General features: G+C 41.5%; 2 protein-coding genes across 4 annotated transcripts in view; both read right to left on the reverse strand.

Annotated features, from left to right (window-relative positions):
- ext2 (exostosin glycosyltransferase 2) overlaps positions 1-15,010 on the reverse strand; it is a 17,926-nt gene extending 2,916 nt beyond the window's left edge. Inside the window, exons 1-12 of the mRNA XM_068730995.1 lie at positions 14,856-15,010; positions 13,858-14,228; positions 13,534-13,757; positions 13,258-13,347; positions 12,163-12,279; positions 11,715-11,910; positions 11,175-11,314; positions 10,998-11,091; positions 6,225-6,356; positions 2,904-3,093; positions 898-1,064; positions 185-328 (exon numbers count right to left, since the gene is read on the reverse strand). Coding sequence (XP_068587096.1) covers positions 185-328; positions 898-1,064; positions 2,904-3,093; positions 6,225-6,356; positions 10,998-11,091; positions 11,175-11,314; positions 11,715-11,910; positions 12,163-12,279; positions 13,258-13,347; positions 13,534-13,757; positions 13,858-14,172 — 1,809 coding nt within the window. The 5' untranslated portion in view covers positions 14,173-14,228; positions 14,856-15,010. The remainder of the gene's footprint in view (positions 1-184; positions 329-897; positions 1,065-2,903; positions 3,094-6,224; positions 6,357-10,997; positions 11,092-11,174; positions 11,315-11,714; positions 11,911-12,162; positions 12,280-13,257; positions 13,348-13,533; positions 13,758-13,857; positions 14,229-14,855) is intronic.
- A 249-nt stretch (positions 15,011-15,259) lies between these two features.
- The window catches only part of dagla (diacylglycerol lipase, alpha), a 31,943-nt gene continuing 20,138 nt past the window's right edge, over positions 15,260-27,064 (reverse strand). Inside the window, exons 15-21 of one of the 3 annotated variants that reach the window (XM_068730145.1) lie at positions 26,642-26,710; positions 26,467-26,539; positions 25,782-25,990; positions 24,213-24,339; positions 20,064-20,227; positions 19,761-19,778; positions 15,260-19,286 (exon numbers count right to left, since the gene is read on the reverse strand). In XM_068730145.1, coding sequence (XP_068586246.1) covers positions 18,230-19,286; positions 19,761-19,778; positions 20,064-20,227; positions 24,213-24,339; positions 25,782-25,990; positions 26,467-26,539; positions 26,642-26,710 — 1,717 coding nt within the window. In that variant the 3' untranslated portion in view covers positions 15,260-18,229. Of the gene's footprint in view, positions 19,287-19,760; positions 19,779-20,063; positions 23,428-24,212; positions 24,340-25,781; positions 25,991-26,466; positions 26,540-26,641; positions 26,711-27,064 lie in introns of those variants that run through there. The other 2 variants (XM_068730146.1, XM_068730147.1) reach the window with 2 other exon arrangements.

Here is a 27,064-nt window from a genome sequence, read left to right on the forward strand (position 1 = left end):
TTCTCAAATCCTTTCTGAAAAACAGAATTTTTTTTACGGAAAACACTTTCCTTTTCAAAATTTGTGCCGTGTGCATCATTACTAAGCAAAAGTCCTAACGTACACCAGCGGCTCTAGGGGAAAAGTGTGTGGAAGGGGCGTAGCTCAAGCAGACTTCTTAATTTCAGTCTTTTTTTCGTGTCACCTTGTGGTAGAAGGCGGCTCCAGTTAGAACCATGGAGACCTCGTTGGTCCACTCCGATTCATACTTCCACTTTCCCATTTCATGGTCCCAAAGGTGCAGCCGGCCTGGGTAGCCCACCAGCCGGTCTGGGAACTCCCTCCATACCTGGAGTAGGACAGGAAACAGATTGTCATTCATTTTCATGTGAACTAAAAAGGTGATAACTGATGTCTTGCACTAAAACATGAATGAGTAAGGGGTGTTTCAAAGAGAGTTTAACAACTAAAATTGTAGTTTGAGATATTTTTAGATAGAAGTAGCGTTTTGATTGGCTGAATATTTTCAGATCATCTGGTTAGACAGACAGCTCCCCTATCCGGCCTACAATTCCATGTAATTATCCTTAAACTGAGCACAATTTTATTAAATGGCTTCTAAATGGATTCAGGTGAGTGTGCCTGGCTAAGTGGGGCCCGACAGGTATGTGGGCATGGAAAGCATCAGTTCTAGACCTGTCATCATTCCGCACACATCAAACACGTTCAGCAGGCAGTCAAATCCCCAACGAGAGCAGAAAGAGACTGTAATCCTCCTGAATGACTTTAAACTCTGGGATCAATTTGAAATGGATCGCTGCAGAACGTGCCGTCGGAGGAAAGATGGGAGAGCATCGTCAAGGCTACGTTGTTTTTTTTTTTTTGTTTTTTTTGGGGGGGGGGGGTTCTTTTTTTCACCTCGTAGCCAAACTGCAGTTCATCAGATGTCAGCATGATGATGTCATCGTCGATCGCTAGCACAGCTTCTGTCTCGATCTCATCGTAGGGGAAGAAGCGGTTACTCAGCTTGTTCTCTTTCGTTCGCACCACTTTGAGAGGAACACCGATCTTTGGCCAAAGAGACACTGTAAGGAGAAAAACAATACAATAACAGCAACCGCATTCATAGTTTTATACACACACACACACACAGAGCTGACACAACTCAGTCGAGTCATCGGTTAAAGTAGCAATCCGTACAATTTCAGTCCTGACCCTATTAACTGGGAGGAACAGCAAATGCAGTTTAAGACCTGTAGCTCTTCACCTAAAAGCTCATTGCTTTCTCATTCCAATACTGGTGCAATATTTCAAACTGATCCGCTGTCAAAAAATGCCGGAAGTTACCGTTATCTTGTAGACTCATTTATGATGAACGGTAGTGGTCAGTGTCACCTCACTGACAAATGCATTGCGCTTCCTTTGATTACTTCATAATACAAGTCAGTAACTTAATCCTCAGTGGGCCGTAGGCTAAGTCACCATCTACCAATCACCTGATTTGCTGGTTAGTTCACTACCTTTGGATTTTGGACCGTTGGTCGGACAAAAAAACTGCGATGGGCATTTTACACTATTCTCTGACAGTTCATTAACCAAGCAATCCATCAACTAATTGAGAAAATAATCTCCAAAATAATTCTTTGAAAACAATTATTAGCTGCTGGCCTACATAGGTACATATATACAGTATGGCACACTGTAATGCATTTTTAAAGGCTGAACAACATCTATAAATATGGCCACTTTCAGTGTCTAAAGTTGGGTGAGAAGTTATGATATTATTTACCACTGAAAGAGATATTTGAAGTGTGTCCTGCCAGCGGAAAACAGTGCTCTCGGAGTTTAACATCACTGACTCATATAGCTAAGCTAACCTCAAGCATGAGTAAATCTAACCACACTGTGATACAAAGTGTTTTGTCAGGGGAGCATTTCAAACGTCTTGGGCAGTGTCCATGGCACGGACTGTGGCACAGACGGATCACACAGAATCTGTCCCCTCATTAATGGGGGAACCGGGAACTGGCAGCCTATAACAAGAGCTTCAGGTCCTGCTAACCACGTCTGAGGTCTCCTGTCAAAAGCTATTCTCGGCAAAATTGCTACGTTAAATGCCCAGAATTGCTTCTCTCACTCTGTCCGTGTTGCCGTCATCCCTTCTTTTATTTCTTAAGTTGGAAAGAGACAGCAGGAATGCTGCTATTATACAGCTATTATGTGAACTCTAAAGCTTTAGTGCTACCTCGGCATGGGTCAAAATGGAGATACTGTTGATTCTTCTGTGACTTCCTAAACGATATTCAAGAAGCAACAAAACAAAATTCAACAATAATGCTGTATTGTGAAAAAATGATAATAAAAAAACATTACTTTACTTGGTCAGCATTTTCTTTAAAAAAAAGGAGCCTGTAAACACATCAGATCAAGGCATGGTGCCAATGGAGAACTGTGCCTTCATATTGGACTGAGCCCTCTGAGCCTGACCCGTCAATGGCCCCTAGTTAATTCTAATAGGTCACAAAGCTCCAGCCAGGCGCCGCTGATGCCTCTAATGAAAAGGCAACTCACAGCCACGAGGGAGCACTTCAAAGTCGTCTCATTGCTTCATTACATTTGCCAACTCTATACAGCAGCAGGACTGATTTAATTCCAGGTCCAACACAGCTCAGTCTGAGTGAAGCAGTCAACGGGCTAAGGCACGATTAACTGATGTATACTTAATTGCCATATTAAGGCAAATAATTTGAGCACACGGTGTAATAAATAACAACTAATAAGAGCTTACTATGACACATCTATGATGGACTACGACTGATAATGGACAGTAATGAAAGACAGAAAGCTAAACTGAGTGCATAGACGACTATCTATGGAAAGCTTGATGAACGTTCTTAGCTTTGATGAGAATGTGTTCCACTCACCCTCAGGAGGACTCTTGTTCTGGTTATTCCACACCACCAGCAGCTTAGCCAAGCTAGGCACCTTAGAGATTTCTGTGATGACCCGGAAAAGACTCTCGACGCGATCGTAGGTCAGCACCACTGCAGTGAACCCAGGGGCTCTTGGTGGGATAAGAGGCAAGAACAGAGGGCTGTTCACACTGGACCACTTCTGCACAAGATAGGAAACAAAAGAAAAACACACACTCTTTAGGCCACAAACATCTTCTTCTTTTCATCCATTTAATTCATTCTTATTCACTTCCACGGAAAGCTAGTGTAGCGCTATAGCCTCCTGTCCTCTGTGTTAACCCCGTCTGTCATGTTTTCCATGATTTTATCCTCTATAACAGTGTTTCACTGAACGGTGAGGTCACAGGCAGTAATTTCCAGATTATGTTTTTTTATTATGGAGCAAGACTCATCCAATAATGTGTCTCAGGGGCTAACAGAGGCAAAGCACAGGAAGCCAAAAGCTTCCAGTCAGAATGCCAAGTAAGGAAGCCACAGGTGAGTTTTACTGATGGCATGTGTCCTAAATACTAAACTTCAAAACGTTACAGTCATTTGGAGAACAGTGACAACACATCCGGCTGCAACTACTGTTTTTGTTTACATAGAATGTTTTCTCAAGTGAAATAAAAAGACAAACTGAATCTTTCCTTCACAAGCTGGTGCTACTCAAACACTGGCACACATAGGAGCAACAGGGTTCACTCTTGATGAACTTCATCAAAGGCTCCAAAAATGTTCCACTCTGGTTGGTGACAATCAGTCTGAGAAGGGCAATAGGAGCATATCTAACACAGTAAATGTGTGGGCTCCTTGAAGTACACATAGACCCTGTTTCACAGTGCGTATGTGGCTCCTCCCACAGCAACAACACAAGTCTGTCAACAGAGACACGGCCACTGCCTTTTAGACAACATCAGTGACTCCATCACCAATAAAACGTCACTTTACTGGCAAGTGGAAACTTCCTTGTGGTCATTCTCACGTTGTCAAACAAGCCGAGAGGGGAAATAATTAAACTAACACTTATACCCAGCAAAGATGCATTTAAACAGAATAAAGAGGTTAGAGACCATGCAAGTCATTTGTCAAACTGAATAAATTAGATGAAAAGAAAGCCGCAGCTCATTATGTCACAAACAGATCTGAAGGAGCAAATGTGTTTTTTAGACGTTAAACTGACACAAAAAAAGAAAAGAAAAAAGAGGAGTTTTATTTGGCTATTTGAACTGCTGGAGTGGTTCTTTGTTATTTTAGGGGAATGTAGATTATGAGCCAGATAAAATGAAAATCTACAAAGTAATCAAAATGCCTTTATCCGTCTGTCCTATCCGTAGAAACACTTCCACTGAAACACAAATACAGTTTTACATTCAACTTTACCACATTCGCAAATATAAGTACTACTAATGTACATAGATGCAGAGGCACAGTACCGGTAGATTAAATCTAATCTTTCAAATTATTTCTGAACAATGCAAACAAATTTGAAACCCAAGACACAGTACCATCTTCATCAGCATGAGGACAGTGATGTGCTTTTTTATTATCTTGGCTCTATTTCAGCCAACTGGTTTTCAGAAGAAAATAACTCTGAGGTTAAAACTGCTGAGTTTCAGCTTTAAGGGTATTTAAAGTATTCCCATCCATAGTGGGTGAACAGTGGAAATGGTGAAACACAAACATGCGATTGGTCGACGCTCAACTGCATCATTGGAATGCTGAAAAAAGACGAGACAAGATGCTCAACTTTGATTTGTAGCGCATCACGCCCATCATGCAGCAGCAAGTGTAAGGCGTCAGGTTGTAGCTTCATGTCACCGGCTTCCTTTAAAAACTACTTGTAGCCTCGCAGTGTGAACATAGCATACTACATTTTATAGTACATGGTACTCAGACTATGCTGTACCTTTTAAACAAGAGAGTGATCAAACAAGACTTCCACGTGCCCAGGTGTAATCACCACAACATCTTTTTTTACCTCTGAGATGCTTTGATTCTTGTAATGTAGAAACCTAACAAGTATGCCCACTACCTACAACTCCAAAACAAAAAGCAGCCTGTCCTTTATTCTGAACCCCCCCCCCTCCAAAAGGCACCAGCAATCCTGGGAAACGTGCTTTCAATTACCAGCCTAAAGACTACAGGAGGAGAGGGGGGAAAAATGTCTGCCTGATTTATTTAGTGCTCTAAGCAAGTTCTTCTCACCATCCATTCACTGAATCCATCGAGAAAACACTTCATCTCCTATCTCAGGCTGGAATGGCCAAAGGTCTGCACCCTGACACAAATAACCTCCTCTGGGTCTGAACAAACCTCGAGACCTGAGTGATACTGATGGATTGGACACTTAAGTGGGCAATGTCAGGTGTAACTGCTGATTAACAATCTCCAAACAAATACAACTTGCTCAGAGGAAAACAGGCAACCAATGCATGACTGTCAACCTATTACTACTGAATGACAAACATCAATGAACACCCCTCAGAGCGCTGCATGTCTGCACCAACGCAACCCGATTGTGACTGCCATCGCTCTAAACGTAGCATTTTAGTGAATCTACTTAAACTGGGATACTTGTAGACCTTCCACAGATGCAAATATACCATTATGCATTCACACACATGCTCACATGGCCACGCCTCTACCCCACAGACTCTAGATCAGACCGTACTGATTAACAACTCCTGAGAGATGGTCGCCCAGCCAAGCTGTCTGCAGCCACAAACTCCCACAACCACAGGGATGCTAAACACACACACACACACACACACACACACACACACACACACACACACACACACACACACACACACACACACACACACACACACACACACACACACACACACACACCATTCTTCACATCCAGCATACTCTCTACAAACGCATGACTCAGACACACAGGAACTTATTTTTCACCACAACGGAGGCATCCTCCTAGAGCAGAACTGCTGACACAAACTGGCTGCCTCAGAGCTAGCTGGGTGTACACCAAACTGTGAAGCGCAGCATGTGTGGCGCTTCAGAAAGACTGAAGGCATCTTCTGTCACTCTTCCACAGAGGCTTTGATTTACAAGGCACAGGAGAGTGGGGAAGCTTATGTGGCACTGTGAGCGTTTGTACGGTCAAAGCTCCATCCTGGATGGGTTTCACTCACATGTCTGCAATAAAAAAAAAAAAAACTCTTCTCGGAATGGAGGGTTAGGATATAATAGTCTTGCTCAATGGCTTACGGTTACAAATACTTGCAAAAAGCACATGCACATCAGGTCCACACAGTTACATACCACCACGGGTGGATTGTTCCACTGCTCATAAGTTCGTGCAGCATAGGGGTAGATGCGGTCATTGATGATCTGGAGCGTTGTCAAGCCAATAGCCTTCATGGAGCTGAAGTAGGCTTCCCAGAACCAGCGGGCCTATGGACAAATGGAATAGACTTATTAAAATGTACCCATAAAAGACAAAAATGTGCAGGATAAAAGAGAGCAACCACAAAACATGCTACGAGGCTACACATTGCACTAAACATTTAAAATGTATTAAAGTATCTTTAGTGATCTAAAGAATGCAGAATTAGACATTTCCATTGATTGATATAAAAACACATGTAATAAAAAATGACAATCTTTTCATTTTGAAAATGTGCTGCATACAGGTGAAAACTTGATGTTTTTAGAATTTTCACCAGAATGGAAATGTCAAGTTATATGATCAATTATTAGTAATAATTAAGGTGGACTACAATAATTGACCTGAAGGGCAGAATGAGTAGGATTTCTCGATTGCGGTTTGTAAACACAACATTCAAAGTTGAGCCCTCCTTCGCAGGTCGATGCCACCAGAAGAGCACTTGCAAGATTCACTTTCATTTCGGAATGAACTTTGTCCACTTGGCATTCCGACTCGCTATATTTGCATTATTTCGACAGTGTCCACCATTTTCGTAGCTTCCTCTTGGATGCATGCTCATGATCTGGCACCTGGTCGGTAGATGTTTTTATTAGAGGTTGACGCCCAGAAACGTCCCAAAGACAGCAAAATAAGAAAATACAGGCAGAGGGCACGGCCAAGTCTTTAAAGGCAACGTTGTGGCTCTCTGCAGCCTCCTGACCTCCAGCAGCTCTTCCTCTGAAGCTCTCTACAAACTCTTTGGACTGTGCCTGTTTGGTTTCAGCAGATCTCAGATGTCAAAAGTAGATTTTTATGGTAACTGAACTCTTAACCCACATATTAATGTTATCACATTGGCCGCTGGAATACTCGACTCCAACCGCCCTCATTCAAGGTTCCCTGTATAGTTAATTCAGACTGCAAAGAGAAAAAAATAAATAATACCTGTATATTGAATTTGTTTATTCTGAATGTTTTTATGACTGTGTTGAAGAGAAATCAATGGCAATTCCATAGGGTTCATGAAGTCTTTCGCTTTTTATACCATAAAACATGACCGTTACAATAAGCTGATCAATTTAGAGTAGTGCTACTGACCATGACATATGCATCTAGCCCCGTGCCTCCTGCAGGCTCCTGTTATAGTTAGAAACTTCAAGGGACAGCTCAGAGGCAAAAGAGCCCCATAAGAGTTAATGACGCTTCAAACAACACTGTCTCCTGCCATGAGGCCCCGTGTTACACTGACCTGACTCCACCCCACCAGCTCCTCAATGACCCACAGTTCTGGAGCAGAGGATGTGAATATTTAAGTATGTGTGTGTAAAGCACTCCTCCTATTGCAATGAAACAGCATGTATTATTGGCTTATGTGCGCCCCAAACGAAGACCATCCTCAACGGCACATGAACATGTGACCGTTGCCTACATCTCTCATGTGTAAGTGTAAGAACCGGAGTTGTACAACAACACAAAAACAGCATATATTTTTATAGAGGGGGGTAAGGAGAATCCAAAAAGACTTTCTCATCTCGGGGGAGAATCCCAACGACCCATAAATCAACCAGTGATGAAGGTTTCTTTTCCGACTGGGGGGAGGCAGAAAGCAAACTGTGCTGGCCCAAAGGCCCAGAGCACCACCTTCCACCCTCTCCCAGCGCCTGCAGGAATTTTTATGAGCATGGAAGAAGAGACAGTGTTGCAAGAGAGGAAGAGAACCCTTTTACTCCATCTTCCATTTGCAGCATCCAGCCTAGAGTCTACACTTTGTTCCACTGACGAATAAAGATGTGTAGCCGCAAATATAGCAACTCTAACTCCATCCACGAGCTAACACAAATATATTCCACCCATCAAAAGGAAATTATGGGTAAAGCAAACTGTAATTATAAACCTGCTGCAAATATTGCAAACAATCCCAAGAGTCAGGTCCAACATATATTCCTCTGCAAGTCAAACAAAACCGTGGTCCGATGCAACGCTTGGTTAAACCCAAAATGATCTTCTCATTTCCTCCTAGTTCAGGGAGTACCCTAGCAGCTTCCACTCCTTTGTTGTTTAAAATCATTAAAATAAAAAGGTTAAAGAGATGATCAAAAACTAAGTTCATATTACAGTAGCCTGCATCACTTTGTTTAACTCAAGAGGAAGTTGTCAAGTGCCTGACAGATGATTCCACCTATAGACCTGAATTGGCAACCAGTGAGCTGTGGACCGACCGAGGTAATCATTAGAGTTTTTGACATAATCAAAAACAGCAGTGAAACCAAATCTGTTTCAATCATGTGAGCTGCTCACTGGGAATATTGTTTTGCTGCAGATTTATTAGCACTTTACTTTTAACTGTGATCAAAACATCTCTATACTCACATACACATACAATAATAACCTGGTCTCCCAGGTGTAAATCAGTCCTCATTAGAAGGGCTACAACATAAACTAGCAGGACGTTGAGTCTAGAGGACCATGACTGAAGAGCACTGCTTCAGCAGCAGCTTTCATGTGGAAGTCTTGGTGCTAGTTAGAGCCATGATGAATAACCCAATGACAGGGTGGGATGTAGTAAGTAAATGTACTCGATACTTAACTGTAATACTCAATACTTAAACTAATTGTAATAAAGTGCAATTTGTAGGTACTTGTACTTTACTCAAGTACTTCAATATTCTGCTACTTATACTACTCTACATCACAGAGCAAATGTTCTTCTTTTTACTTTAGCTTTAGTTACTTTTTACAGATTCTGGTTAATACAAAAAATAAGTAATATTGAACAATTATTATAGACTACATTACCTGGCAGTAAAAAAACTAGCTCCACTTTTACCAGCTAAAGAATTGGTGATGATTACATATTAATGTGTCAATAATTATAATACAATAATATAATACTTTTCTGCATGATGAGTACTTTGGTGTACCAAAAGTACTTTAAAAAGGTCCATAATACAAGATTAGGAGCTATTTGATTGCCTCTCAATAGCTCTCAACATGGCGAAAACCTGAGCCGGTAGCTCACAGTGCTAACAGTGCTAACAGCGCTCACTGGGCTCTATAAATCAGCTGCAGTCAGTGTACTGTTCTGCTGGGAGGTTACAAAGAAGTTTGGAAGACAGACTGAAAGAAAAAGCTGGTTGAAGCTCAATACCAAGGTAGTAGCAGAGGAAAGGTTTAGGAGTAAGTTGAACCCATCTTATATATATGCTAATTTAATAAACTAACCGATTTGGCTGTGTTAATCTAATAAAGATCTGTATTGTGTGTGTGTCCTATTTTGATGATATGACCCAAACAAGGCTCATGAAGTCAGAACACAAACGGGCTCAGTCGTCTCACTTCAGCACGGTCAACATCTCACAGCTGTTTAGTATGCGGCCTTTTAAAATGTGACCTAAATGGATGCTATTACATCATCTCAAAGTTGACAATGAGTTTTGCTGACTACTGATGGTCTATCATAATTTGTCCTGTTCCTGCAGGATGAACTGAAACTGCACTCATTACATATAAATATTCAAGTGAATTAAAAACACACATGAGACTTTACATTTACAAATTAATTTTCTTTGGAGCAGAAGTTTTTTGTTGATATCACAAGTTCTTCCGCTTACAACTCTTAAAAGGAGTAACTACAATTTTGAAGAAAACCTTAAACTATACTAAAAAAACATTATATGGGTTTTTCCTTTCAGCAAGTATGCGTAATGTATTCCTAGTTTTACATTTGTAATCACAAAAGTCAGACCACATGTGAACATAGACAGACACATCATGAAAGCAAAGGTTGCTGAGCCCTCTGTTGGCAAAACTAGTGAAATACATCAGCTGTGTTCAGAGAATGTTTTGAGCACCATTATGTTCCCATAATCTTCAACCATTGTTTACTGTAGGTAAGAAGGAATCGTATGATTATTCTTTTTTCAATAATCATCAATGTGACCGACAGGACATCACATGCTTTTAGTGCGTTTTTAGAGTGTGGCCTGTGACCAACACCAGCAAAAAAATCCTATATTGTGGTTAACCATTAGTTTCACAAAAGAAAAAGTAAAATGACTTCTGTGGAGAAACCGATTCAATCCATCTGCAGACCATCGGAGCAGCCTGAGGAGTACTGAGTGACAATATCAGACCAATGAGCTTGTTTGGCGTAATCCAACCCCGAGCTTGTCTCTGAGCCCTGGGCCCCAAAAAGTCTGTTTGGCCAGTATAATTAGTAAATGGACTAGAGTTGATACAAGGGAATGAGGAGCAGCTGAACTGCTACACGTCTCTCAAAGCTGCTCTCACTTTTGTATATTGTGGCTCAATGCAGATCTCAAATGGAACGAGAATGTGAGCCGTCTTCACTGCATTTCACTTGAGCTAAAATCAACATAGTTGAGTCGTCTGAAAGCTTTTTAAAATCTAGACTGAGCAAAGGGGGAAATCCAAACTTACCAAAAGTAAGGGTGGCATCCAAATTTCTGTCTTTTGCACATCATATAACATTTATTTCGGCTTCCACTGACTTGCTTGGTTGGTAAATGTATAGGCATATCTCACACATGACATGCGAGTGGTCCAACCCCAGTGGCAGCACCTCTAACCACAACGTCAGTCTGAGTTCTCAAAAGAAAACCAAATGTCAGGCACTTTAAATGTGTTTTGCTAAGAGACTAAATTACCTGTCTTTGCATCTCTTCGACTTGTCTGTGAGGAATACTCTTTAGGATGGTGTACATCTCTGATAGCTTCTCCTCTGGAATAACCACAGATGCCCTGTGCAGAAACAGAAGCATTACATTTGTGAACCGAAAACGGCCGACTGTCAAATTTGTTTTTCCGACTGTTCGGTGACTTGCCTTTTCCAGTCGAGTACTTCAGAGAATGGCAGAATGTACGAGTCAGCAAGGATGACGGGGACACAGCCAGCTTGCAGCACATCACTGAGGGCGGCCTGTCCCAAACGTGCACCCCGCAAAACCACACAGAATGAAGACTCCTGTGGAGACGCATTGGGAACAACTCCTTAATGACATGTGATTTTGCATTGTACATCCAAACTAAAACCAGGCTCTATTGACTCATTTTCACAGCTGGAGATGTGTTTTAGAACAAAAGGACATTTCAGAAACTTGAACTGCTTTAGTTTGAGTTCCTGGTTTGTAATTTCTACCTCCCAAAAAGTTTCTAATCCCAAGGAAACGCTTATTGAAGGCCCGGGAATTAGGTTACGTGGAACTGTAGTACTCATCATTACTGAGTGGTAAAACAGCCTCCTGGTAAATAGACTGCTCAAACATCGATTCTGTCTACAACAAGCACTGGTTGTTGGTGGCTGACTTTCTTTGTAGTGCATCTTGACACTGTATGACAAGGTTTAGGGCAGTTGTGCTTCCCACCTGCAGGATCTGTGGGTAGTCATACACCTGCCCCTTGCAGCAGCGTTTTCGTGCAGAGGCGGCACCCTGAGAGAGGTTGCTACACTTGTCCAGGAGGAGCAGGGCTTCTCCGTTTTCTTCCTTCAAGCGCTCCAGTTCAGCCCGGTACTCTCGGTGGATAGCAGTTTGAGAAGACAGAATGAAGTAGCGCCGCGGCCTGGGGGAATGGAGACAGGAGATATGCAGCTGGTTATACTACTTTAACCGACTCCTCAATCAAGAGTGTTGAGAACCACAATTACTGTATTTTATTTAGACATCTATTCTAAATATCACAGATCATCATGTTCCCTTGGAGCACTTTCTGTACAGAAGTTGTTGATGGATAACTTGAGTAAAGTGACTGTGATCTGGTCATGATGCACTACACAAACAAGATGATATGAGTTAGGGTGCGAGATGTGCTCACCCTGGTTGTCTCTCAGGCAGCTCTACATCCGCAGAGAGGGGGCTGTACACTGGAATGCTGACATCATAACCTTGTCTGTAGGTCCATGTAGAGAAACCGCCTCCAGCCAGCAGCGCTCTGAAACAAATGGCCCGGGATTGTAACAATGCTTCAACACTCTGGGGATTTCAACCGACACAACCTGCATGAACATAATATTAAAACAAAAACTTGTGTATTCATTTATTTGCTTCCTTTGCTACCAGCAATGCTAATGTGAGACATGAAGTAACATCAGACAAGGCTCAGTGCCCTGGTTAATATATGCAATGTAGTCCAGTTGGTGATGAAACGTACTTTGGATTCTGTTCTATTCTCAGGCACGGTGAATATAAAGTGGAAACACAGCGTCAGTCACACACCTGGTTCTGATGAGGCTCCATACCAAATTGACTCCAGCTGAATGAGCGGAGGAAATTCCTTACAGCTAAAGATAAGTGTCCATTGCCTCAAGGATGTTTTAAAAACCCAACCATCACTATAGCCTACAGGAAATCTTGAGACACATAAGCTCTTCGCTGGCAAATACAACCAGATTTGAAACATCTCCTCAAGGTCTCTTGAGAATATGTTATATCTTAACTACTTGCAAAATATATCTTTCATTTTCATCAAATCATCATTCTTAACACTTCATAAATGGCTGCATTTAAAATGCTACCTAAATGTATACATATATAAATCCATTGTAGTTTGAAAATTAATTTATTACAACCAGGAAACAATGATTTATCCTTTGATAAAGAGGGAAGTTGCTGACAAGAATCCTGAAAACATTCATCTTGACAACATGCTTTCCTCCACTCTGGTGTTGTAAATAAAATGTGCACTTTTAGATTATTTTTAAGCTTTCAATGTTTGAATTGACTGTAGTACTATATCAGCTGAAGGCACTTTTTGGTTAATAAAATGTATGCACCAAACCTATCCTTTAAATATAAGATCAATAATCCCAAAATATGACTTTTGTTGAACATCTTTCCATTAATTTCCATCCAGATCATAGTGAACACATTCTACAATATTAAGATGGTTTTCTAGATGTACGGTAGATACCTGTCTCTGGGAACATCCAAAGCAGTATTGTAGTCTGGAGGGCCGCCGGGTAACATGTTGAAAAGTAGGTGATTCATCCCTTTGTCCCATCTACCAAAACATACACAAGATTAGTGCTGGAGGAATAAGATAATTAACAGATTATTTGAACATCTCAACATTTGATACATCTTTAAGCGATTAAAATGCTCCATTTGAGATTTAAGAGTAAGAGGTTCATAAAAAGGGCTAGCAAAGTGTGAAAGGATATAACTAGTTTCTAGTGTAAACATTTACCTGGGTAGCATTGCCAGAGCCTGGGCAGTCTCTCTGATACGCAGGGAGTTCTGGTTCAGCACATCAGTAGATGGGACAAAAAGACAAGCCCTGGTAACGTCATCGGTGTAAAAGTCACTGTCAGAGATGGCACTGAGCAGGTCATTGTACTCTCGAGACAGTCCAGTGCTGCTGATGGGAACCCCCAATTCATCCACAAACTTCTGCAGAGGGTAGATGTACACCTACAAAAGCGACCATGTTAACAATAGGGCATAATGAAATGATATGCTTACTTTGTGTAAGATCAGTGATGTGAGGGTTGTTTTTTTAAGAGACAGTTACCTTGATTCTGTTTTTAGGATTGTAGCCACATCTGTACACGTCAAAGCAGGTGTGCATGCGACAGCTGAGGTCCCCCCTCTCAGGAATCGGACTAGAGACGGGGAGGCGGACCAGAGGCGCGTCGTGAACACTGCGTTTATCAAGGGTCCAGTCAGCTGCGGACTCAATGGAGTGGGGCCAGAACTGAAACATCCCGGTGGCGATGAGTCCGAGCAGCACCACAGAGAAGAGCGTGATGTAATATATGCGGTGCTTGGTTTTCATCCGCGGGATAAGAGCAGGGCCCCGCGAGCTGTATTTCCCCGAGGCATACATGGCTAACGGACAGATCCTCTGATCAATGACAGCTTCTGTACACCATGAAGTACAGTCTAACGTTGCCCAAGGGAAAAAAAGGTAATGTTACAAAGAAAGACTCATACTCCAGGGAATGTGGTACAACGATACGGTCACGGGTCCCCCCCAATTCTCAGTGTGTGTGTGTGTGTGTGTGTGTGTGTGTGTGTGTGTGTGTGTGTGTGTGTATATATATATATATATATATATATATATATATATATATATATGTATGTATGTTAGCTAACATTACCCATTCACAATAAACAGTTGTTCAAATGATTCTGATTTCAATGCCTTTTCCTGTCAACGACACGACTAGCTAGTTAGCTTAATTGTAATAGTATCCATTTCTGCCAATGACAGCGAGCCCAAAATATTGTCCATAACGCGAGGGAAATATTTAACAAATTGATGAGTTAACACTAACTTCTATGGGAATTTTCAAACAACAGCGAAGACAACAGTAGAGTGACTTAACGTGACTAGGAAGTTGACTTAGCTAACCGCAGCTAACCTAGTAGCTAGCTGACACTAGCTAAATAAACCAGCTGTGTAAACATTCGTGCTAACTTGACTCAATAACGTCAGCAAAAATAATTAAACATAAAACGATTACAGAAGAGGAAACTTAAACAGTTATAGGTACATGTTTAACTTACCGAGGCGCCTAACGGAACGGGGTGTTAAAGTTCGGTCTTAATTCATGGCAACGGTTAGAAAACAGGCTACACTCGTAAATACAGTGCTAATGCTAACCTAGCATCAAGCTAACGTTAGTGCTACAGGAAATCTTTCAGTGGTGTTAGGAAGTCATTCTTCTTCGCTTCTGACATACACTTCAGTGACTCAGGAGGTAGATACTATGCTTCCCTCTGGTGGGAGTGAAGGTATACTGATACATGTTTTACCAATATAGTATTACACAGTACAATATTGTTTTTACTCCTTCTACTTGTCATACGCTCATAACTCATAGAAGAAGTATTTGCAATAGTAGTAGCTTGTTATGTCTAAAATCAAAGAGAGATTTGGTCCAAGGTGCGTCACTGGTGTTATCAAATAGACACCTGCAATCCACAGTTTTATTTCACCCATGCAACCTTCATGAGGCTCAACACTAGATTTCTTTCTTATCAAAAATACAGACAATTCATGATGCTGAAATATAGCTCAGAACAACTCAGCAGTCCTAAAACACATTCTTAACATCTAAAGCACAATCTTTTTATCAGGATGGGTTTATTTGGCAAAATCTACTCCAAAGTACAGTCCTTCATGTATACATGGTACTTGATATCAAAATTCAGTAGTTTAAACAAGTGAATTGCCTAAATCTTCCTACAACATACATTATTTTGTAGGAGAATCTCAACAATTTTACTCCTATTATACTCTTATTAACATACTAAGGCTAAACTAAATCTTAACAATGTGGGGTAAACAGTCTGACCCAGAAAACCTGAGACATCAACTACAATGTGTGGCTCATTTAAATAGTAGCCACCCGAATGCAAACAACAGTATATTAGTAATACATGATGAAATATATATGACAGAAATTCTAGTTATTTTCATGGTTTGTAGTTTATTCCATTACAGGCAGGGCAGTGGGGGGGGGGATTAAATACATTCTCATTGTGGGGCAGGAAGGGGAGGGGAAGCAAACCAGGTAAACATGGACAAGACATAGTTGAATTATTCTTCTTTCAATATAGACCAATTTGTAAATCTGCCAATAGTTTGAATAAATAACTTTCAGATTAAGTCAATACTGATATCTTTTAATATATTCATCATCTTCTTATTGTTATATAGTGGTTTTCTGCGTGACACTACTGGAATTCATCTTTTTCTTTATTTTTACATCTGCATACATAATTACACATAGAACATGGTGCTGTACACATCATGGTAGAAAGTATTATAGTGCTTTCTTTCAGCAGTGTTTTAGTGTATGACCGGCTGCAAGCAAAGGTACCAAAAGTAGGAATTTGCTGGCCCAACCTTGGTGTATCTTGTGAGAGTCTACTGGGACTGGCAGCATGACTTGAGTAGTGTCAGACTGTAAACTGGCCGGAACTGTCTGCTGTGAGTAATCACAGCGAGTCTTAATCCAAATAGAGAGACTGTGCAGATCACTATGGTGACTCCAGGCTTGACAGTGGCGCTGCACCAGAGGTCACTGTGAGCAGGCTGTCACTCTGCAGCATGTCTCGTCGCCATGAAACATTTGTAAAAAGAGCATATTGTCACCATGCCATGGCAGGATGTCAAATATGTTTCAACTCGGACATGAACAAAAAAAAGCTGAAATATAGAACTCCTTACATTTGGGGTAAGTCTAAAAAGTTCCCCACACTGTCCCTAAAAAACTGAGATAAAAACCACTAACATCAAACCAATCTGTTGCAAGAGCAATAAGGATAATAATACCATCAAATATAGCAATAAAAGTGATAACAACATTAACGGTAATAAATAATGCAAATTGTGAGCCACCCGTTACACACAGAGTGATATGGAAGATTGTATGCCACATACAGTATTTAGAAATTGGCATACGTGACGTTTGGGTCCATTCATTCATTCAGTCCATCAAGGATGTTTGAGATGAACCACATTAAAGGGAAGCAAACATCTTGACGTCCAAGATGACACCTTGAGAACAAGAGAGATGAAATCCTGGGACATTTTTAGAATACACAGTTTGGTCCTGTCTGGTGACACAGGCGTTTCATAAGCCTCTATAATGTTTGAGTTTTACATACATTATAATTTCTGAACATGTTTAGATCTCATTTACTGTGACTCAATGACAAGACATTTTTATACCAGCCATGCTACTATGAAATGCATAAAGCATGCTTACTCTGACCTGGGCACATTGTTAAGAGCTCTCCAAAGAGAACGGTACGGTAGATATGAGACTAGGACGACTATTAGCAGGTTATTATTATCACTGGTTCAAACCCAAGGTACAGAGGTTGTGTCTACCAAATGAAAGCCATGGCAGTGTTTTAAGGTCAGGGTAGCATTTTTTCCGTGGTGTTGCTGTGTAACAGTCATGGGAACCAACAGAATGGGAAGGAAATAATGAACTTAGCTTGTGTTTAAATAAAGCAATATCCATATACATATACAAAACTACATCTCATAAATACATTTGGCATACAATGTATTCAATTTTTTGGCAAATATTTTGGGGCTAAATTGAGCAATATGTGTGCAAGAGTATCCAAATGTCAATCTAAATGGTTTCTTGACATTTTCTCTTTAAAAATAAAAACAAAAAAAAAACCTTCATGCACTATAAAGAGTAACCAAAAGACTCAAAAACATCCATAGGCGTTTGTAATAACTTTGTCACAATCACTACATTTTTAAGACACATGAATTCTCACCAATGTAACACACTTACTCTCTTTCTCAAAGTCAATTCTTTGTAGACCTGAGGAACATTTCATAATGTCTTCTCACTTCTATTGATTGATGAATATGTCCATCTTCACATTCCTGATTTGAAAAAATAAATGAAAGAAAAGCTGGACAAGATTTCCGGAGCTGCTGAGGGTGCAGGAAGTTGTACAGGACACCAACCCAGATGATGTGCCTATGCTAACCTCTTCTACAGTGTTAGTTTTTGAATCCCTGCTCAGTTAAGTATTCTCCCTTTGATTTTGTTAAGTTGGGGAACTGATGTAATGCTGACGCGTCCCTACGTGGGTGAGACGACATTGTTTTGGAATGCCATTGTGAAGCTACAGTTATTTATATTCACCCGAAAGCAGTACGGCCCCCTGGCATGCAGAGAGAGGTATCTTTTTTTCTTAGTCATTGCAATAGTGTGAAAATGCTATAAACAGCGTTCACCTGAAGAATGGAAATAGTTTGTATGTTGGTCCGTCAAGTTCTGTCATTGGATTTCTGATGAGTGACTGCATTCCGTCGCATGCACGTACTGTGATATGTTTTACATTTTAAATGACTGCACCTGTCAATCTAGAGCAAAGGACATTGGAGTCTCGGGAGCACACTACACCATAGATGATAGTGTGTTCTCTTCAGGACAGTGGCAAGGGCTAGAGGTTCGTAGGGAGTGCATGGCCGGCAGGGCGCCCTCGCCGGGGGAAAGGTCGTTGAGCTCCTCAGACGACGAGAGAGGGAAAGAAGGGGACAAAGAGATGCCTGAAGAGGGGTCAGCAGATCCAGCAAAAGTGCGTGGGGGCTTGGGGACTAGGTTAGGCTCCAGTGTTGCTCTGGCCAGAAGTTGTTTGTCATCCAACGGCTGTCCATCTCCGAGACACTCTCCCTGTCCAAAAGAGCCCCGGCCTGACTCGGACTCCCCGTCAGACAGCTCCAGAGGTGGTGAACTGCTGCCGTCCAGTCTGAATAGAGAGTCTAAGTACTGGGCGAACTCCAGCACTGCCTGGCTGGGGTTTCCATTGGATAGTTGGGGTGGAGGAGTAGAAGCTGCCGGTCTGGTCTCTGCACTTAACTGTTTCTCTGCTGTCTCCAGCTCCCAGTCTTCATTATCTCTATCCATTGGTCTAGAACCAATCTGTGGGCTGAGGGGAGCGATAGGAGTGCTCCCTGGGCTGTAGACACCAGGCATCTGTTGGTGATCCCCATCAGGAAGAATTTTTCGGTTGACGTTCTGATTTAGCAGAGCCGGGGAATGGTTTCCACTGTAGCGAGGTGTGGCAGGAGACAGCTGCATGGATCTGGATTCCAGTGGGGTAAAGAAGGGCCCAACCTCACCCAGGTGCTCTGGCGTTTCCGGGCAGAGGCAGTCAGCAGCCAGTAGTTCAGTGCGAGAGCTAAGAGATGGGTTCTCCTCAGGGATCGGGGCATCCAAAGGGAACGGGAGACTACTCAGCAGTGGCGAACCCCTTAGCGCAGCTGAGGAGCGTCGAGAATCCAGACTATAGAGGGATTCGGCGTCTGAGAGACTCTCCATGACAGCCAACGGTGCTTTGCGGTCCCTCAGCTCCACTGCCAGGCGCTCCCGTGCTCCACGCAGCACTACAGGCACTGGAGGAGGAGGGCACTCAGAGAAACCATCCAGAGATATTTCAGACTGGGCACACGAACTAGAGGAGAGGAGAAGAAGGGGTTGGAGAGTGGTGACAGGGAGAGGAAGGGAGAGGGGATCCAAAATACAAGACAGACATGAAAAACGGGTCAAAACAACTTACGGAGGGTTAAAGAAGAGGAAAAACGGGAAGGTGTTAGTATGTAAATCATATCTAGATTCTGCAGACTAGGTGGACACCAGAAAAACATTACATAGATGGAAGGAAGAGGAAAGAAAAGGAGAGACTGGGAGGCCAGGAGTGTATCCTAGTGCTCTTGTATTAGTGTCTAATACAAGAGAGAAAACATCCCAATTCAACCATTATTAGGAGGAGTTCACACTGACGTTGGACAGGGGCTAAACCAGAGGGGACGAGGTGGGAACTGAATACTACCATACGTTGCAACTGCTCTGTGGTCAGACAGCGTGCATGCGTGCATGAGAAAAGGGAGCACATTATACAGAATTAGTATTAGCATGCATTGCTTACCGTAACAATGTTTTTTGTCTTGTTTTTTTAAAACCAAAAAGGAACAGACAGAAACGATGATTTTGAGAAAAACAATAAAGTAGCAGTTAGTAGCAGTAGTATTGTTTAGTATTGGCTTGAAAGTTGAATTAAAATCAGACATATCCCCATGATTATTATCCATACAGTTTAGGAAGAGATTTTGAAGAGGCTGCATTATATATCAAGTTAGAGGGGAAACTCATAGAGAGGATCAAACAAACTGTTTCATATATGTATTTTTTAATGCTCCAACACACCCACAGTGGTGCCTGGTGTACTAACCGAACACTGCTGTTCCTGCGGTGGTGGGTTGTAGGCGTCGGCTGCTGAGTTGTTGATGTATCCACGAACATGCTCTCTGGGTTCAAGTCCACTTCTGTGGGGCTCACCATGATCTTGGCTGCTGACAGCAAAGCTGTTTTCCCTTTGTTGTAGTTCTCCAGCACCTGTCAGAAACACAAAGGTGTACAGACACGTGACTTGACCGATAAAAGCATGGTGAGAGCAAGAGAGGAGAGGATGTGCATTGAGAGTCCACATGAACAGAATAATAACTGCATTAAGTTGAAATTACTGAACTGCTGGAATAAAACAAAACATTCAAACGATTTAGCTTGCTTGCTTAGCTTTGCAGACCAAACATTTTTTTTTCTATGCTATTCCCCCCAAAAAAACTAGATGCAGAAGAATCTCAAATTACTGACCGAATTAGTATTTTTTTTTCTTCTTTTTTTAAATCATTAAAAAAACACATTGCTCTTCTTGGTCAACAGGTAGGATAATAATAAAAAAACAGAAGGTTTAGAAATTATTAGATTGATGTATAATCTTCTGGCCATTAATAGAACACACACACACACACACACACACACACACACACACACACACACACACACACACACACACACACACACACACACACACACACACACACACACACACACAAAATCTATATTCACCTGCAGATATGATTACATATATTATTATAGTGTTAAAAAAAGGCAGTGTAGTCCGGATAAATGTGAGTGTAGTCTAATAGTGAGCTATCACCTACTCCAACCAACAATAAACACCCACAATGGAGTCATGATGCCTGAGCAAGAACTATGCAAGACCTACAATATGATAAATGGATAGTAAAACATTAGACAACTGTTTAAGCAACTTCGGCAACATACAAGAAACACCCTGTCCCACAAAATGTTAACGATGTTGTGTTAATGACAGTTAAAAATGTGAGGAGAACAAACACTAACAGCAAATCACATCAACACACGATTACATGTATTTGGTTAACTTTAATGAGTTTAAACACTTGGTGGAAGCACATCATGATATGAAAACAAGTAGAGCAGTGAGAGGACATGAAAACACAAAAAAACAACATACAATTCATGCGACAATGGAAGATAAAATGGCAACACATAAATTGAAATTAATGTAAACAAAGACTGAAAACCACAGGGACAGAAGCCCTTTTAGTTAAAAATGCCATTAAAACAAACATGTTTATAATGTTTGGGTTATGCAGATGGTTATGTATCACACAAAACATGCAGATGTCACATGGGTGAGTGTGTCTGATGATACACGAGGACATGATTTCTGTGAGTGATAAACTGCAGCAAATATTTGGCACTAACAATATAAAAATATCACCTGCACTTGTAGCCACAATGACTAAACAAAGCATGAGACTGCAGATTGAGTACCCAGAGACGAAATCTATACTTAAAAGTTCATACTTGGAGTTTGCCATTATGCAATAATGTACTGCAACCCCTACAGCCATAGATTCACATGACATATCATTTACGAAAGCACATTTTGACTTGGTAATATAAAATGCACGGTGGAGAACATTAAAATATAATTCCAGTTTTCAGTTCTGTTAATTAAAGCCCTCCACTGTACCAAGTCAGTAATAAGAGAACATTATGAATTTGTTAAGATTCGTTGAGCATCAATTTTGCAGCAGAGCAGTGGAGACGAGCAGAATTCTCCATATTGAATCATTTGTCCCCCCCCTTGTTTCTCCATCTGCTGCTTATGAGTAATTGACAATTTCTTGAAGGGATTATTGAGGAAAGGCTAAATGTGTGCTTTCAAAAGGCAAAAAGGGAGAAGAAGAGAAGAGCTGCAGCTACTGAAAAACCCAGCCAAGAAGGAAGAAAGAGCAGTTAATGTGGAAGAAATTAGGTTACCATGGAAACTTTGTGCACACAAAGAAAACTTGTTAGCTTGAGAAACGAGGTTAGCAGGTTCATACCACAGCACTTGAGCAAATGTACGGTAGCTGTGAGAGGAATGGAAAAGAATGAAGGGTTGATCTAAGGAAAGCTGGAAGGTGAATTTCATTAACAAGAGAAAGAGTGCAGATGGGTTTGGCCTTATCATGCAGGGTTGTAAGAGGATATTTTTGACTCCACATTTTAAAAAGGGATTATTCTTGTACCGTTATATGCACCATACACCAGTGATGTATTCCAGGGGCTACTTAGTGATGACATTTACCTCATCACATTGTTGTCATGTACACCGATTCCTTGCCTCAACTTGCCTTGTGAAGGCATCTGGACTACTTGCCTGGACTTGTGGCACCCAGTCACCAGTTTTTATGTGTAAGTGGAAAGAGCAAAAGGAAGTCTTTGTGCAGCAAGAGAGAACATTTTCACAGTTTCGCTTAACTGTTAAATCAGTTGAACTGCTTTGCATCAATCTTTTGCGACTTCTTTCAGTGGAGGACCTGTCAGGCTCTCTCCACCTCATCTATGGTCACTTTTTGAATATTAGTACCTTTTAAGAAGGCTTTTCTTCAAGAACCAACAGCAAACCCTGAGTTTTAACATCAGGCAAAATGTTTCTCCTGTTACACCTCATGGGCATGACGTCACATCATGAGTCTGGCCACAGTCACAGTATTAAAAGTAACACTGACGGTTTTAAAATGGTCCACGATGAATTATTCCTTTCACAGATTCGACTAGATTGTTAAATGTGTTTCGCTAAGAAGCTAATGAAGGCCAAGTCAAATACTGGGAAGTCATTAAGTCTATACAAGAGTATCATAGGGAATGTTCTGCGCTTGTAAACTACAGACTTCATGTTTTTGTGAAGAGCTATGCGATATTACTATCTTGAGGGGATCATTTTCTATCCGAGCACAGTCAGACTCATCAGATGGGATTTCAGAAACAGGAGCAGCAATCGCATCTATGCTAAGGGGAGAATCGGCTGGATCGGATTGGGTTTGTGGTGGAATACATGAATCATCTCCAACTGAGAGGGCTCCTGAGTGAGAGTTGGAAGGACTGTTAGACATTGAAGGGACAGACACCGAGCACGACTCTGAGGCAGAAGTACAGTCTGACAGAGGAGAAGGAGGAGGAAGAACAGACTCGGTATCTGAAACAGAGGGAGAAGCAACGACAGACAGAGGGACGGAGACAGCCTCGGTTCCTGTGAGGGAGCCAGTGAAAGACCCATCGGTGTTGGCGGGAAGGGAGGAATCAGAGGGAAGAGGACTAGAGTTTAATTCTGTTTGCGAGGTTATGACCACAGTAGTATTGCTGGTGGGTTGATTGGCTTCCAGTTCTTCCGGTCCTGAGTTTTCCTGCTCAGACACGAGACATAATGGTTCCAGTACCTGCAGAAACACCAGAGGTATCACACTACAGACTAGGCACAACAGACGTACACACACACACACATATACATACAGCACTGATAAGCATCCACCCAGAGACATACTGACAGAAGGCTGAGCCACAAAAACAAATGAAACACCAAGTAAAAAACACAAAAAAGTGCACTCCCCACAGTGGATCCGTCCCATGCAAACATACACGTCAATACCCTGTTATCACAACAGATGTTCAATGCATGTGAAGATTACGCTAATAAAGACCACCATAAAACCAGGAGTGAGCAGCCCCCATGCTTTGAAACTGGAAGAAAAAAACAAGGTGAGGTGAGTTATACGTTAATGAAGGGTCGCATGCATACATTGACCATAAAGTAAGAATCAATCTTACAAAACCCTCAAAAAGATTTTTTAACTGAACACTTAAGGGGCATACCATTGAAAAGAGCATCACTGGAAACCTAACTATTACACTGTCAAATATGTAACTTTGTAAAACAATTATTGAAGAATTTAACAGGATTTAATAAATATATTATATTTCAGCTGAAACATAACCACAACTCAGTTTCAGGGCTCTAGCTTTCCTTACAAATTAGAATTTTAAAAAAGTGGTATCCCCCTTTATGAACAATCGTTAAAAATATTCGTGAATGTATTTGAATTTATAAATCCACCAATTCAGTTATCCAGCACTGGAAATCATGGGCAACATTTAAAATGAATTTCACCACCATTTTAAAACACCCCCTGCCAAATCCATCTGCATGCACTCAGATAAAACAGACCTTGTTGAGACCCTCCATCACCATGTGGGGCATGTGCTCATTAAGCATGGCAGGTGATATGATGACCTCATCGAAGGCCTTGTTGTCCCCCCACAGGGCTGAGTAGGTTGGCTCCTCCTGGCCACAACTACAGTGAAAGAAAGGGAGTCTGTCAATCACGGTGAAGTACAAAGTGAACACACGTGTTGATTTAGCAACAGCCTGCCTCATTATCCTAGTGGGAGAAGCACAATCCAGGCTATGACACCACTGAGTGGAATATTTTGTGACAGAGTTTGGAAATGAGCTCATTTTAGAAGCCAGAATAGACTCTCAAGTCTGAGCAAAAAGCTCACAAGCTGCATATGGCAAACTATAAAATAGGATGAAGAAAAACTAACCTCCATTGCAATGATTTACTTCCATTATTAGACATAATGGATATTTTGTTGTCATTGTTAGGATAAACTGGCCAAACCACTTCTGCCCCATGGTTTTGCACCAGCTTGCAGAAGGTGGTTAAATATTTAAAGGCAACTTGTTTCTGTCTGATGGCCACACACACACACACACACACACACACACACACACACACACACACACACACACACACACACACACACACACACACACACACACACACACACACACACACACACACACACACACACACACACACACACACCAGTAGCAGTAAACTGCTACAGGCCAGAGATCAGATTGTTGCACCTCCATGGACTTCCTTTGAGTTAATTGGCTTCCAGTGGTGGTTTGCAATGCGACCATATCAGTGACCTGATGATTGATTGTGTTATAGAAGCCACAAACACTTCGACCGCACTAGACAGTGTTATCTAACTTGACTTGAAGTGAATAAAAGATAACAAGATATGATTTTCCAGCGGCTAAACAACAGTTATTACCATCTCACATCACAGAGAACTATTTTATCTTTTTTAAGATATGACATCCATCTGTTATTCATAAGATAACTGAAATGTATTCTGGCCTTGGATAACAGCACAGCTGATGGAGGATGTTTGATACCGGTGTCTAACAGAATCAGAATCATCATTTCATTAACTTTAAACATTATTGAACAAATATTTACATTTCCCCTTTAAATATATTCCACACAGTACAACATTAAACAAACTAGGTATGAAGAAATGTGAATAAGAGATCGGAAGATTATGAAATAAAATATAATATTAGACAGCACAGCAGCGAGTGCATACAGAGGGGTAGGGGAGCGCCAAGTGACAATCTGTAAACACACACTGTGCCCAGTATGCAACGTACACCTTTTCCCACTGAGCTGCCAGTTCTTTTGTGTCACAGGTGTGAAACAATGTACACTAAAACTGGCTTTGCGTTAACTGTGTCCACGCAGCAGTTATACAACCACTTCACCATTTGTGCGGTGGAGTTGTGTGGTCAAAGTGGATGTTTTATACAAAGACAAGCTTTAAGGGGCAATACCACTCAACTGATGACTGCTGGAATCTTACGCAGGTAAAACAGTGACGGTTAAAAAAAAAACAACATTTGGGGGATTTAGTTGCTGTAATCTACAGACAATTTTCTCACTATGTCTCTGGAGGATGGTTGTGCACCACATGGATGATCCTGCCAGGAGGGTAGAGGGGGGTGGAGGCTGAAAGGGCAATGCTGAGGTCACTGGGGTGGAGCCACAGGCGACTGCTGGGGGGCGCTGCTGGCTGAGACTGAGGATCATCATCCTCCACTGGAAGCTCTGATTTGGGGATGCATTTGGTGCCTCCCGCAATAATCCTCCACTGTTGCAAAGAAAAAAGCGCTTTAGTTATGCAACATGACTCCAGAATCTAAATATATCTTCTGCACATTGTATGTGTTTCTGCAGCAGCCAGGGGTCAACTCAATGAAGCTTTAATTACAGCAGAGATACCGTACCTGCAGTGTTGTGAGAGGTTGTGTGGAAGCCTGCAGTTTATTTTAAATCAGCCAGTGAAAATCTTGAAGTGTGATGCTACTGGGTTTATGTAGTTGGTTTAGATGGGTGAAAATGCAAATATGTTGTCAATCTGATGACCATTTAATCATTCATTAGTATTTGTATGGTAAAGATATGTTTTTTGTCAATAGTCCATAAAGCAATCCCCCAAATTACTGCAAGGCGGCACAGGATGTTCTTAACAAGACCAGATAGCCTACTGTATCAGTTTCCTATTTTGTTCTTTTTGATGTTTACATAGTACAGCAGGTCTTCTACAGTGTCATGAGATCAAGTCACCTTTGGCTTGTTACTTTTCTGCAAGACTTCCAGAAGGTGGCGTCGGAAACCCTCCAGTTGTGACAGGCCGAGCCTACGAGAGACCAGCAGATATGTCTAATATCTGTATAGAACTACCACGTACTGGAGCAAAGTAAAGTTAACCACAGTACACGGGACAGAGTAGAAGAGATACCTTGGTACCAGGTCTTTTCCTAATACCACCGATGTGACAAACTCTTTGGAGTACTCCATGGCATCCTCACTGGGTAAATACAAGAAAGAAACTGGTAAATTATGTGAACAGGACATGTGGAGAGAGTTAAGGGTGTGACCTGAGAGGAAACACTCTGGACACATTTCTAGCTCACACTTCAAACAAACATTTGTTTGAAGTTATTCAAATAATGGAATACGACACACAGTTAACTATCCTACATCAAGTATTTAGGGAAAACTTTGATGTGGCCAAATACACAAGAAGCCCCACAAATGTGAGTGCAGTTATACTCTGGCTGATACAATACTGGAAATGATGGACAGAAAAGATGCAAGAAACCACAGAAAGAGTAGACCCTCCTTTCCCATTTGTCACACCATAAACAAGTGTAAAGAACAG

The sequence above is a fragment of the Cebidichthys violaceus genome, unplaced genomic scaffold (genome assembly GCF_023349555.1).
Source record: "Cebidichthys violaceus isolate CVI_PGR_0920_01 unplaced genomic scaffold, fCebVio1.0.p SCAF_5, whole genome shotgun sequence".
Lineage (NCBI taxonomy): Eukaryota > Metazoa > Chordata > Actinopteri > Perciformes > Stichaeidae > Cebidichthys > Cebidichthys violaceus.